This window comes from Gymnodraco acuticeps, unplaced genomic scaffold (genome assembly GCF_902827175.1).
Source record: "Gymnodraco acuticeps unplaced genomic scaffold, fGymAcu1.1, whole genome shotgun sequence".
NCBI lineage: Eukaryota > Metazoa > Chordata > Actinopteri > Perciformes > Bathydraconidae > Gymnodraco > Gymnodraco acuticeps.
The window spans coordinates 2,889,913-2,903,371 of record NW_022990501.1 but is presented as its reverse complement, the minus strand read 5'-3'; the positions used below and the strand labels follow the sequence as shown (position 1 = coordinate 2,903,371).

Here is a 13,459-nt window from a genome sequence, read left to right as displayed (position 1 = left end):
GTATTAGTCTTCTGCCCTCACCACGCATGTAGATGCATGGCTATGCAGCGAGCTAAACACTCTCCCAAAAATGACCGAGACAGGAGCTGACGTTTGGTATTTTAATAGGAGCGGTGTGAAACTGAAATTATACAAACAAAGACATGTATAAATGTCTAACACAACAAAATACGATGTACTTTTCCCCAAAAATAAACCAAATGCACTCCAACATCCAATAAGGGACAATTACTACTCATGCAGCAATTACATACATGGCTTAACTACATATGCTGAATTTAGATAAATGTTACATGAAATGCAAAAATATAAGTAGCACATTATACAAAATGTTTCCCTAAACAAATGTACTCACAGATTATGCCTTCTCAAGGTTGAAAATAACCAGATGGAGACAGATAGAGACAGGAACCTGCTCCCCATGCGGCTCTCAAACAAAATGGCAGAACGGAAACCTAACACAGACGTTTTACTGGGAACGCACTTGCCTGTCCCTAGAGGCCACTAAGGATATAGCAGTCAAGGAGATAGATGTCAGTCATTAGAATGACAGAACAATTAGCATCAACATTTACTTAAAGTATCAACAGTAAAAGTACTTTTTCTGCAGATGGTCCACTTCAGAATAATATATATGATATGTTTTATAATTATTGGTCATTATCAAAGCTGGTAAGGTTACAGCTAGTTTTAATGACTTTGTATACTGCAGGGTAGCTTGTGAATTTACTCCAGGTGTAACTAAAGTCTGATTTAAGTGTTGATTACATTTCACATTATTTTTTGAACTGTCAGTCTTGAGAATAACAATGTTATTAGAGTGCAAAAAAAACAGTTTACTCTTTTAAAATCATAAACAGTTCTTTATTATCTTGTGGGCATAAAGTACAAATGTTTTCTATTTTACTACAACTGCCAACTAATAATCTATGTATTTTGTGTTTGTGCTGCACCAGTTTTGACGTGTCAGGACCCAGGGAATGTGGAGCACAGTCATAAGGTGATAGCAGGGAACCGTTTCATTGTTGGATCAACAGTGCAGTTTGTCTGTAATAAAGGCTACATCCTGTCCGGCAGCAGCCTGCTCACCTGCTACAACCGAGACTCAGCCACACCCAAGTGGAACGAGAGGCTGCCCAAGTGCACCCGTAAGCCATGAGTCAGAACACACACATGGACACAAAATAACTCAACACACAGCTTCTTTCAGGCTTTGACTACATGATTTAAACAATGTAGTATTGGAAAAGGCAGTTAGTACATACATTTAAGTACTGCAAGTGCAATTTTGAAGTACTTTAGTTTAGTATTTCCATTTAATGCTACTTTAAACTACTTAACGGTGGGTTACATATTGTAACCCTGGTTATATAAGCACAGGTGGAGCCCTCTACTGGACTCTATGGGTACTACCCTTAACCATGCTATGCAAGCATTCACATACTGAGTTGCATAAACGTAGCCGGCCAATCAGGGCGAGCCTACCTGAATGCGCGTGCAGGCACACAGTATATAAGACGCCTCCTGATCCTGTTATCCTACACCCTCTTCAGCGAGCGGCATAGGAAAGACAGGGCCCCTAGGTAGAGGGCTCCACCCACTGTACCCATAGAGTCCAGTAAAGGGTGGAGCCTGTGTGAAATATAACGGTGGGTTACATATTGTAACCCTGGTTATATAAGCACAGGCGGAGCCCTGATGGATAAACGCCCTGTCGTTCAACAACATCGACCCATCACACTGCCCCTGACCGGCTTTTGGTCCCCACACTCACACACGCTTACCTCGTGTAGTGTGCATGGAAAATAGTGAGGAAGGCGAGGAGCGTCCTCCAATCCTGTATGGGGTTTGCAGCATACTACGTTTCCAGGGTCCCTAAGGCGCATGGGAAAAAATAAGCGCACTATGTCCCGGGGGGGGTCAGATACCTACTGACCCATAGCCCCCCCCCTCTCTCACCAGTCGTGTGTTGCCCCAGCAAGCACCGAGGATGAGAAGGAGTCAGACATGTCCAAGAGATAAGACCTTATGAAGGGGCCTGTAGACCAAGACGTCGCCATGCATATGTCCTCCACACTCGTTGAACAAGGCTGATGACACGGCCATACCCCGTGAAAGCCCTCTCCGCCTGTCCGTAGGCATATGAGATGCACTCGCAGAGCCATCCTGTCAGGTGCTTCTTGGACAGAGCTTTACCCCCCCCCCCCAAGCACACAAACAGCTGTTCGGTGCGCCTAATGGAAGCCATGCGCTCTACATAACATGGGGTGGAAGACTAAAGCCGTTCAACTGTATAACACTTGACCTGAAAGGAACTCCCTAGGTTTTTGGGAACAAAGGAGGGGTTTCGGTCTGAGTATCGCCCCGCTACGGTCACCCCGGATCAAAAGGCAACTCGGGTGTACCGACAGAGCGGTCAGCTCGGACACTCTTTTGGCTGAAGTCAAGGCAAGCAGCGTAGCTGCTTTCATTGACAGAGCCTTCAGGGAGGAGCGCTCCAGAGGCTCAAATGGTTCTGTGACCAGAGCCTCGAGCACCAACGGCAGGTCCCACTGCAAGGAGGAGGTGTGCACCACTGGGCGCTGTCTCCTGACCCCCTGCAAAAACCGCGCCATAAGCGGCTGACTGAAGGCTGACCTGCCACCAAATCCCTCATGGCAGGATGAAATGGCTGCTGAATACACTTTAATTGTGGAATAAGCAAGCCCCCTGTCCACCAGTAACTGTAAGTAGGACAGAATAGAGCCCAGCTTACAAGACATAGGCTCTAGACTCCTTTCTTCACACCATCGCTGGAATCCCAACCACTTTGGCCTGTAACAGGCTGTGGTGGATTCTGCTCTTGCTGCTTGGATAGTCTGAATAACCTCGTCAGACAATCCCCCCTGTCTCAGCCTGTCCCTCTCAGGAGCCAAGCCTGGAGAGGTTGGCCCAGAGTGGGTAACACCCCCATTGCACCTGCCTCCTGAGACAGCGCTCCCCAGACCTGAGGCACCGCCCAAGGCTGGCCCACCATCATCTGTGTCACCTCTGCATACCATGGCGCCAAACGCCGACCTGGGGCCACACTAGGATGACTGACAGATGTTCCCGTCTCACCCTCTCCAGGAGGGGGAGAATGAGACGCAGCGGTGGAAAGGCGTATAACAGCTTTCTTGGCCATGGCTCGTGTGCAAACGCGTCCACCCCCAAGGGTGGATTGTCCCCCAGAGCCATGGAAAACCACAGGGCACAGTGGCTGTTGCGCCGGTTGGCAAACAGGTCCACCTCCGCTCTCCCGAACTGGGCGTGAACACCGTCATGTAGGAGGGCACTCGCCGCAGTGGAGTTCCCCTCCGCAGATGTTTTGGGGACCCTAAGTATCGGAGGTTGCCCTCCACTGAGGGGGGATGGTCACCAGACGCCGTTTGTGCCTCTTTGGATCTAAACGAAGACCGGCAAACCACCTCTGCAGTCGACGCATATGCAGCAATCGCATAACTCTGCATAATGGTCAAAGCTGACACTGTCGCCCCCTGTCGCAGTCTGCAAACTGCCCGAAGCAGGGATGCCTGTCTGCTCTCTGACAGGGTGGCCCGTAGTCTGCCTGCATCAAGCAGAACCCCCAGATACTGCACCTGCTGGTGAGGTATGGGGCTGCTCTTCTTCCAATTGACCACAATCCACTTGGATCAATTGGGCTGTGTTTGCCCCTTCCCTGGACCTGGCCATGACATGTTACACATGTTACAATACGTAACCCACCGTTCTCTACGGAGGTCGTTGAACGCACCGCGGCCACTCTCACGGGGCCCCGCGCCTTCGTATTAACGCTGTGTTTTCACATTCAATGGTGAAACGCATTAATCTGAGCTATTATACCAGGCAAGGTGTGTTTTCTGACAACAGCACGCCGGCAATATCGTCTCTTGAACCCGCACAGTGCTTTGACAGCACTTTCTGCAGTTTATTCCTCACGTGCGTGTGCGCGCCCGCCTGCTGCTACCTTTACTGGAGTTACAGCCGGGCGGCTAGTGTGGGACAATGTTCTGCCTTCTGAGGATGAGCAAGAAGCATCATACGCCAAGCTGTGACTACTCCTCACCCACGTGACCAAGAAAATTGATCCAAAGAGCCCTTCCGCAGACCTGGGGGCTCCCAGGAGATCATCACAGCCTTTTTTTGGAAAGTGCCATGCGGCGTGATCCCCCAGGGACATCACACAGCAAGCAGCGGCGGCCACACCGTAGGCCAGGGGTGCCCAACCAGTCGATCGCGAGATGTGTCTAAAAATAGAACAACAATATTCTGTTTTATCGTTAATGTCGTATAACATAATTTTCCTGTGCCAGAATAATGCACTTGAACGCATCAAAGCTTTGTGATTGGCCGGCGTGACCCCATGTGTCGGGGCGTGGCTGGTGGGCAGTGGGCACTATTTAGCTGACATTGTCCGTGTCAACACTCAACAGGAGTGACAGTCCGCACACACACAAGACCGCAATTATGGCAGAAGCAAAAAAGCCCAAAATATATAATTTTCACTCCGAGTGGGAAGATGATTATTTTTGTATCTATTCCAATTCAAAGTCCATCTGTCTTATCTGCAATGCGAGCGTGGCTTTATCGAAGAAGGGTCATTTAGGAGCGGCATTTCAAGACAGTGCACAAACGCTACGAGACGGAATTCCCTCCGGATTCTGCCCTACGCTCCCAAAAGGGGAGGGGCCTGAAAGGACAGCTAAATGCACAGCAGTCCATTTTCACCAGGCCCAACAACAAGAGCAAGGCTGCTACCAGAGCACCTTATCGTGTCAGTCACGTTCTTGCGAAACACATGAAGTCTTTCAAAGACGGCGAAGTTGTGAAAGAAGCTTTCCTGGAGGCTGCCGACGCGCTTTTTGGGGACAGTCAAAATAACAGTAGCATTTCAACAGGTTTTTGATATAATAAAAACTCAAGTTAGATACCATTATTAATCAGCTGTTAGTTTTAGTTTGTTTGAACTTATTCATTATAATTATTGTACAAAATGGTATAAGAATGCAAACTTAAATTGATTATAGTCTATCAATTCAGGTTAAGAAACTAGTGTTGCTTGCATCCTATTTTAAAAAAGGCATTTATTTTTATAATCTACTAAAATGCAACAAAAAAAGGGTTTGATTCTATTAATTTTGTCTTTTTTATTGCACTTTGGCAGCAGATTCCTGAGTAGCTTCAGATCTGAGTTGTCTTATTAGTAAGCCTCATTTATACTTTTGTAGCAACACTATTTTTATATAATGACAAAGAAAGGGTTCAGAGTCTTTTCTGTTTTTCCTGTGTCATATGTGGCAGCACTGTTCAATGTTTCTTGAAAACATTACCCACTGTAGTATGTGACGTGTGAATAAACTCCAACTCTGCATCAACAATACTGTTGTGTAACTTCAGTTAAATACTTGTATGTGTGTAGATTAGAAAGAGGTAAGATAAAGAATCTGCAGTATGTTATGAAGTATTAATTGTACAAAGGTCAGTTTTATACAAGTAGAAGTGTGTATTTACCTGGTAGGCTGTCAGTAACTACGCCTCTCTATTTGGACTGGTAGATCTCGGCAGACTGGCAACTTTAAAAGTAGCTCTCGGTTCAAAAAAGGTTGGGCACCCCTGCCGTAGACCAAGCTATTAATTTGGCCGATGCTGCGGCCAAATAATCGATCTGATCCGGTGAGGTGGGGGCGAGACGCCCAACACACCCGTGTTCATTTGCAGCCGCCCTGTCATGCGGCAGCGGGGCAGAGGTTCTCTGCCCAGCCTGCTGCCTGCTGGGAGCAGATGGGCTGCCACGCTCCGGAAGTGCCCGACAACGAAAAGTGCATCCTCCCGGGCAAACGGAGCCATCCGCCCCGCTGGAATGGCGAACGTGAATGGCACCGCCTCTGCCATATTCTGGTACCCCAAACACTCGAAGCAGAGGTGTTGGGGATCGGCGCCCGCTATTAAGCCAGGGCACGAAGGTCTGGCCTGGGTCTCTAGAAGTGGCGACTCCATGAAGATATGATAACTTATTTCTTCTTCTTTCAAACGTGTTTTGCTTTCTCTGCATCAGTTGTTGCTCGCTCGCTGAAGAGAAAAATGATAACAGGATCAGGAGGCGTGGCCGCATTACATACTGTGTGCCTGCGCGTGCATTCAGGTAGGCTCGCCCTGATTAGCCGGCTTCGTTTATGCAACTCAGTATGTGAATGCTCGCATAGCATGGTTAAGGGTAGTACCCATAGAGTCCAGTAGAGGGCGGAGCCTGTGTGAAATATAACAAAGGGAAATAATGTATTTTTACTATTTACTATTTACTTTTTTGCTTAGATTAAGATTTTACATTGATAACATATGATTAACTTTCAATATACTGCATCTCTAAAAAATAAAACAACTGTTTGAGGTACAAAATGATTAGGAAAGAAAGTCCTAAACATGAATTATAATTTTTTTAAGTAAAGAATTTGATCACTTCAAACAACAATTAATTGGATTATACTGGTTTTCTTAATATGAGACCTTTTTAAAAAATGCAACAAGGATTCTTAAATCCTTGTGCACTTCTGTAATAATAGGCAGGTTTGATTACTGATACAATTTTTAAAGACAAAAAAAGAAAAAGCACAAAAGTATTCTGACATGCGTAGAGTACAAACTATCTTGCACTTTTATGTCTCGGTTGATTTCGTCAGTGTTTGTACTGTTGAAAAAGGTGCATAACAATGTTTTTACAACATGACATTTCATCCTCTCAGCTGAGAAGTACGAGCCGTGCAGGAACCCCGGCGCCGCCTCCACCAGTGAGCAGAGCTCTGAGAAGGCCTTCTACCAAGCAGGAGAGACGCTGAGCTTCTCCTGCCACTCGGGTTACGAGCTGCAGGGCCATGGCTCCATCTACTGCATCCCCGGACACCCGTCACAGTGGAACAGCACCCCCCCTGCCTGCAGAGGTAAACCCTGCACTCACTTATTGAAGATAACTGCGATGTAAAAAAAAACGACATCTTGTTAATAATACATGTACAGTGTTTCCCACAGATATTAAATATACTTGGGCGGGTGGTGGCAAGGAGGGGGGGGGGGGGGGAAGGGTGGTGCGCGAAAAAAAAGAAAAGTTTTAACAACATTATTTATTGACTTTTCATTCCGGTATAATCATTTTGCGCAAAGATGGCACTGTTTGTCAGAGCACTTCATCCTTCTGGGATTTCATGAAAGGCTGAAATATACTTTGGGGGGTGGTGGTAGCGGGGGGGGTTGAGGTGACGTGCAACAACATTAACATTTCTGTTGGTCGCTTGTTAGCAGACCCTTCACGCGATGGCAGAGCGAACAGGTACAGGCAGGGCCCGTAGTGACAGCCCTATAGTTTAAATCTACTACCCACACATGAACATATGGAAATGGGTTACTATTTAAAAAAATAAATGTATTTATTAATGTATTTAGGAACCTATCCATGTGATTTTTAGTGGGGGTCGACCTCAAATCCTCTGGGGGGGGCCAGGGGCATGCCCCCCCGGTAAGATTTTATTTTTTATTTTGGAGTTAAATGCATCAATCTGGTGCATTTTGAGGGGAAAATAAAGAGACTAGATCTATGGAAACACCTATATTTAACAGAACTGTATACATTTCAATAATCATAAAATCAAGGCCATAACCAACAACATCCCATTTCCAATATGAAAAAAACACTGAAACTTGTTTATTAATTTTTGGTTCATTTATAGTTGTGAGTGTGTCTGTGCTCCTGAATCAGCCTCTCCTGTCTCCCTCCTCTCCTCCCTCTCCCTCCTCTCCCCCCTCTCCCTCCTCTCCCCCCCTCCTCTTTGAGGCAGCAGCAAAGACTAGTTTTCTCTCAACAAGTTTTAAAAGTGTATCTTACCTTTTTTCACCTAGTTAACTTTTTATTTATGTATTCATGCATATTTTACTAATCACATTACATTTCATTTAGCTGACGCTTTTATCCAAAGCGACTTATAATGACCGATTACAGGGACATTCTCCCTGGAGTAACTAAGGGCTAAGTGCCTTACTCAAGGGCACACTAGTGGTGGTGTTCCTGGCGGGATTTGAACTCACAGCCTTCCGATCTTCAGCCCACCTCACTCTCCATTAGACCAATCACTACCCTCTCAAATGGAAATATGTGTTTACATAAATGGTGACCACATCGTTTGAGACCCACTGAGAACTTAGACTAAGTTAACTATCTAAACACTCAGAGAGTCCTTTACCTCACCTGAGCTGAGGTTATCCCGAGCTTGAATGACACACAGAGACCAATCAAGGGCTTTGATTTATGATCTGTATGACAGTGGCCATGTCGGCATCATGTGGACAGCCAGTCACCCTGTGTGAGGCAGGCCACTTAACAGGCCAGAAGGAGGCGAGATCAGAGCAAGGGAGCGAGGGATCATTGTCTACAAGTTAATCGATCGCAGATGGCGTCGTGGTCACGGACGAATAAAAAAAAAAAAACATAAAAAAAAATGTTATAAAAAAAAAACAAAAAAACTAAATGGGTCGCGAAATATACTTGGGCGGCCGTTAATATACCTGGGCGGCCCGCCCAAGTATAGTCTATGTGTGGGAAACCCTGATGTATAAAAAAGAACCCAACACCTCTTCAATTATTTTCGTCTGTTTCTGTCTTCCACCCCCAAACGCCACACATACAATTTGCAGAGTGATTCATTTTCCATAAAATAGACACAAAACAAAGAATAAACAACTTAAAGATTAATTTGACTGATAACATCACTCAGGCTTTTTTCACATTTTCTTTACATATCACAATATATCAAAATAGTGAATTATATTTGTAAAAGAACAGACAGTCCTACCACATGGTAGCTAATGTTAAATTATTTAACAACTGTCTCATTTGTGGAAAAATATTACTATACAAGCTTTTTTTGTGGTTGTTTGTGAATGCAAGGATGGATTTCTTCATGTTATATAACGCACTGTGATTTTGGTGCAAATACTGAAAAAACTGCATTTGTGTCTTTGTTGCAGCCTCAACCGAATTTGTGAATGAACGCAGGCTAGATGGTGAGTTACGTATACAAAATTGCAGTATAATTATGTTTGTTTTGTGCGTATTTCACAGATGAAATAATACCTTTAATTGTCTTCCCCCCCCTCTTTCTAGTTGTAAATATGGATTACAGCATGGATGGAACCAATATTGCCCTTGCAGTTTTTATCCCGACTGCAATCATCCTGGTGGTTGTTCTCGGGATTTATGTCTACTTTGCAAAGTAAGTCGCAACTTTTAACAACATTTATTTCATTGTCAATTCTTCCGGGCTCTTACAGGATGTTCCTGCTTCTCTACTCTTTACTCTTTACTCAGGATCCAAGGGAAGACCATCAGAATGCCGACATCCCTGCCGCCGTACAACAACATGACCGAAGAGTCAGCTTTCGACAACCCTGTGTATGAGAGCGGAGTAAGTACAGATGTCATGAGCATGCAAGACGTGGATTCACAGAACACCAGTGTGCTGTCCTGATCCTGTGGCTCTCATCATGTCCTCATCTCATGGTTCACCAGCAGAGGGCGCCCTCCACCTCACCTGTCATCATCAGTAAACACGTTTGTCACCTCATTCTGTTGTTTTGGATCTTGGATTTCCATATTTCATCCACATAGTAAAGTTGCAGTGCATCATTCACATTTCATATCCTACCCCTGTCATATAAAGTGTTTTATGTTGCATGCTGTAAAGGTGTGTACATTTGTTAGTCTGCACACATGTTTTATTTTTTATTTTAAAAACAAGAACGTTCAAATGTGTTACTATTATCATATGTTTAATTAATTATTGTATTACTTTTTGATGGTTATTATAAGTGCTACATTATGGGAAAAGTGAATATGGATGTAAGTTATCTTTGGTTTTGTTATTGTTTTTATATGCGGTCTCAATTGCGTCCTCTTGTGTTTTTCCCACGCTCCTTCAGCACTGGCAGTCTCATTCTAGATACTAAACCCAGTTTGTTCAATTTGGCCGTACTGCTGAAGAACTTTGAGGTGAGATCTTCTAATGTTAAAAGCTCATCTCACTCACTGTCATCCGACCCTTCCATCATGTCGTTTGTGATGCCACACATTCTGATGTGGTTTTACAGCAGAGCTTCAAATGGCATTTGTACACAAAATCAACCAATCACTCTGTTATTTACACATTTTCTTTTGGTAAGAATGTAATGCAGTCGGAGATAGGTGGCCTCTTTTTAAAGGTCCCATGTCATGCTTTTCCGGTTATTACCCGTCCCCTTGTGTGTTATGAAGGTTTTTATCCATGTAAACGGTCTGCAAAGTCACAAACCCTCAAAGTACACCTTGTAGCGAGTAAAACTCCTGTCTATGCTGCCCCAGAACGCCTCGTTGGAGATTTCTCTTATTCCATTTGTTTCTTCCTGGGTACAGTGACGTGCCCATACCCAAATGGACCCATTGGTCCAAATGGACCAATCCGTGGAGCCGTTACGTCCGCAGAGTCGTTACGTTAAGTCTGTGGATTGGTCCCTCACACACTCAATCTTTTCTCAGCTGCAGCTCTGCCGATTTCTCCTCCCTGACACGGCGGGACGCGGCGAGGCTGTGAGTCGGTGTATGAGCACTGAGCACACACACAAACTCCCAGCCAGGCTGCGGGTGTGTGTTCGGGCTGGGTTTCGCTGTGTCTCGCAGATGGCCACTGGGCTCATAGGGAGGGGGGGGGGGGGGGGGGGGCAGGAGCTCCAACAAGCCATTTAGGACAGAGAATACACATACTATACAGATATGCTGTATGAGAAACGTGATTTTGGAACATTGCACAATATAAATCTATTTTAGTATACCTCAACAATGGAATTATGATCAGTAGAAATGGCCATGACATGGGACCTTTGAGTAAAATAACAGTTTTTTATACCAAGACTAATGGATAAAAGATTTGAAGGGTTTAATAACTCTGACAATAATGAAAACTCTAACATTATATATCTGACTTTTTTTAAATTGTATTTCCCCCACTTTTTCCCCCCATTGCATCTCTGTCATTCTACATTTCAATAAAGATAATGTTGTGTTATCTTGAAACAATAACAATTGTATATGTGTGATTGTGGCATCTACTTCACATGTGTAAAGATACAACGGTTTCAGTCCATATACCGCATTCACAGTTTTTTTTTCTTTATTATGAAAATGATAAATTGTGCACTATAAACTTTTAAAAAAATATCCAAATGTATTGAATTCTTTGCTCTGAAGAACAAGGTTACCATCCATAGAAATATTGGCTTTCTAGATATAATACGCTTTGAAATTGTTAAAATATTGTATGTATAACATTTAACCTGGGATCCATCCAAATTGAGACCTTTCTCAAAGGAGCCGTTGTCTCCCTATATAAAGGTTACATAAATAAAACACTAACAAGAACATGTAAAACTTGTCCGCATGAGATACTTCCAAACAGATGAGACATTTAACATAGAATTAAATTGAATAAATGGGAACCATGGTCACGGACAATATTGAATGGTGCACGCTACTTAAAAGTATAAAGCATCACTTTACTTCCGGTATATGTTTTGTAATTATCTTGTTTATTAAACTGATCAAATAAAATCGTAACAGACATACACATTTAGAAAAAACAAGCTATAATTGGCAAAAAGTATAGTCAAAACAGGATCAGATATATCCTGATGTGTAACAGGTCGTGCAATATATCTTGTAACAATATCATAATTTCTGTTTTTGTCAAGTTCATTTGTTGTGTATGTTTTATAATTTAAGTTCATTAAATGTGTAAGAAAATTCTGAAACATTATTTATTTTATTTAAAATAGCCAGCACTTCAGAGTTGTGTTTCTATCTAAACGTACACAAGTCACATGGCATGTATGTCAAATAAGAATGACATGATTACAAATAGAGAATATACGTTTGTTTTGATATGTTAATCACAATGTGTACAACTATATAACTGTCTCCTTTTTAACTTGTTAATTTGTCTGGTCTTTACAGGGCAAATGAAAAAGAATAAAGGTGTCCATTTAGAGACCTTTAAGAAAGAATTGCTCAAGCTTTGCCTTTTGGGACCCTCTCTGCACTGCTCATATTTTCTCCGCCAACCTTTTTGTTCCAAAATGATTTTTTTCCATTTTTCCCCTTTCGTGTGTATTACTGTAAATATGTCTCTCTGTCCACGGTCTAATCTGTGAATCTGTGAACCACCATGGTGATATTTTTATAAAGTAAAAAGGTGACGACCGTTGGTGATTGTATGTTTTTTGATTACTTTTTCACGCCCTAATGCAGTAACAATTAGAGACTGAGGGGCAACAATGCGTTGATTGTTGAGATCTGTTGAAAACCAATATCCAATTATCCATATTCTTTGGAAATTTGACATCATTACTTTATTTTCTTCGTGTGTATGGGTCTGCTATTTGTAAATAAACTGCCTGTCCAATACGAGTGCCTCACGACTGACTATAACCTGAAAATCACGTGTGAAAATGTTTGTAAGAAAATTGATATCTTTTGTTTAACTGTTATTTTGTAGGCCTGACATTCTTAGCACTCCACATTATGCTCGGTCCTTTCCATCATGCAGTGTCACTTCTAGAAACAAGGGGAAATGATGCTGGATATTTCCCTATACGAGCTGATGTGTTGTTCCAACTGCAGACAGCCTCAGAGGATTTCTCACGTCAGCTATGCATTACTTTGTTTTATGTCAAACTGTAAAGTCTGCCTCAAAGGTTAAGTAGCAATTTGTCCGTTTGTGTGTGTTCCAAAATGTGGTTGCATCTCAGCATTTATGGAGATAAAGGCAAATGTTGGGATAACATAAAGTAATGACGGGCTTACTGATGCAGGCAACATCAGATTAAATCCTGCATTGCAACCTATAAAGTACAGTGCACAAAATAGATCCCCATGTAACAGGGTTTTTAATGTCGTTAAAAAGTATTTCTTTCAGCATCACAGCTGGTGCAACCACACCCAGGAACCAGATTACCTTCAAATATCTATATTGCCCTGATTAATAATACAATAAATTGTTGTTTAAAGTATTGTCATGGACTCATTGAGTTAATTATGAGTGTTATTCATTGGTCAACACTTTCGGCAGATTATAACAAGCTTTACCTCAGTCATTAATAAACCTGAATGTAAAAAGTGGAAATAATGATTAATCATCTGCCAGATATTTGTTTGACATACCATTTTCTATACATCTGGCTTTCGACGCAGGGTCATGAGCACATTTATTAACTACTGCCATTTTATTGTAGCCTGCATTTTAATATGGTAGGACACATTGCAACACAGCTATTTACCCCTAGATGGCAGCATAACAAGAAGGACAAGGTAAGGAATGAGGTACAGATTATTGATCATGCCTTTGTTATGATTGTACTGTCTTACTCATTC

General features: G+C 42.9%; 1 protein-coding gene across 3 annotated transcripts in view; it reads left to right on the top strand.

The window, feature by feature from the left end:
* The window catches only part of LOC117552984 (seizure protein 6 homolog), a 118,826-nt gene extending 105,727 nt beyond the window's left edge, over positions 1–13,099 (top strand). Inside the window, exons 12-18 of one of the 3 annotated variants that reach the window (XM_034226721.1) lie at positions 957–1,148; positions 6,759–6,953; positions 9,031–9,066; positions 9,167–9,275; positions 9,371–9,467; positions 9,982–10,051; positions 12,044–13,099. In XM_034226721.1, coding sequence (XP_034082612.1) covers positions 957–1,148; positions 6,759–6,953; positions 9,031–9,066; positions 9,167–9,275; positions 9,371–9,467; positions 9,982–10,008 — 656 coding nt within the window. In that variant the 3' untranslated portion in view covers positions 10,009–10,051; positions 12,044–13,099. The other 2 variants (XM_034226723.1, XM_034226720.1) reach the window with 2 other exon arrangements.
* The last annotated feature ends 360 nt before the right edge of the window (positions 13,100–13,459 follow it).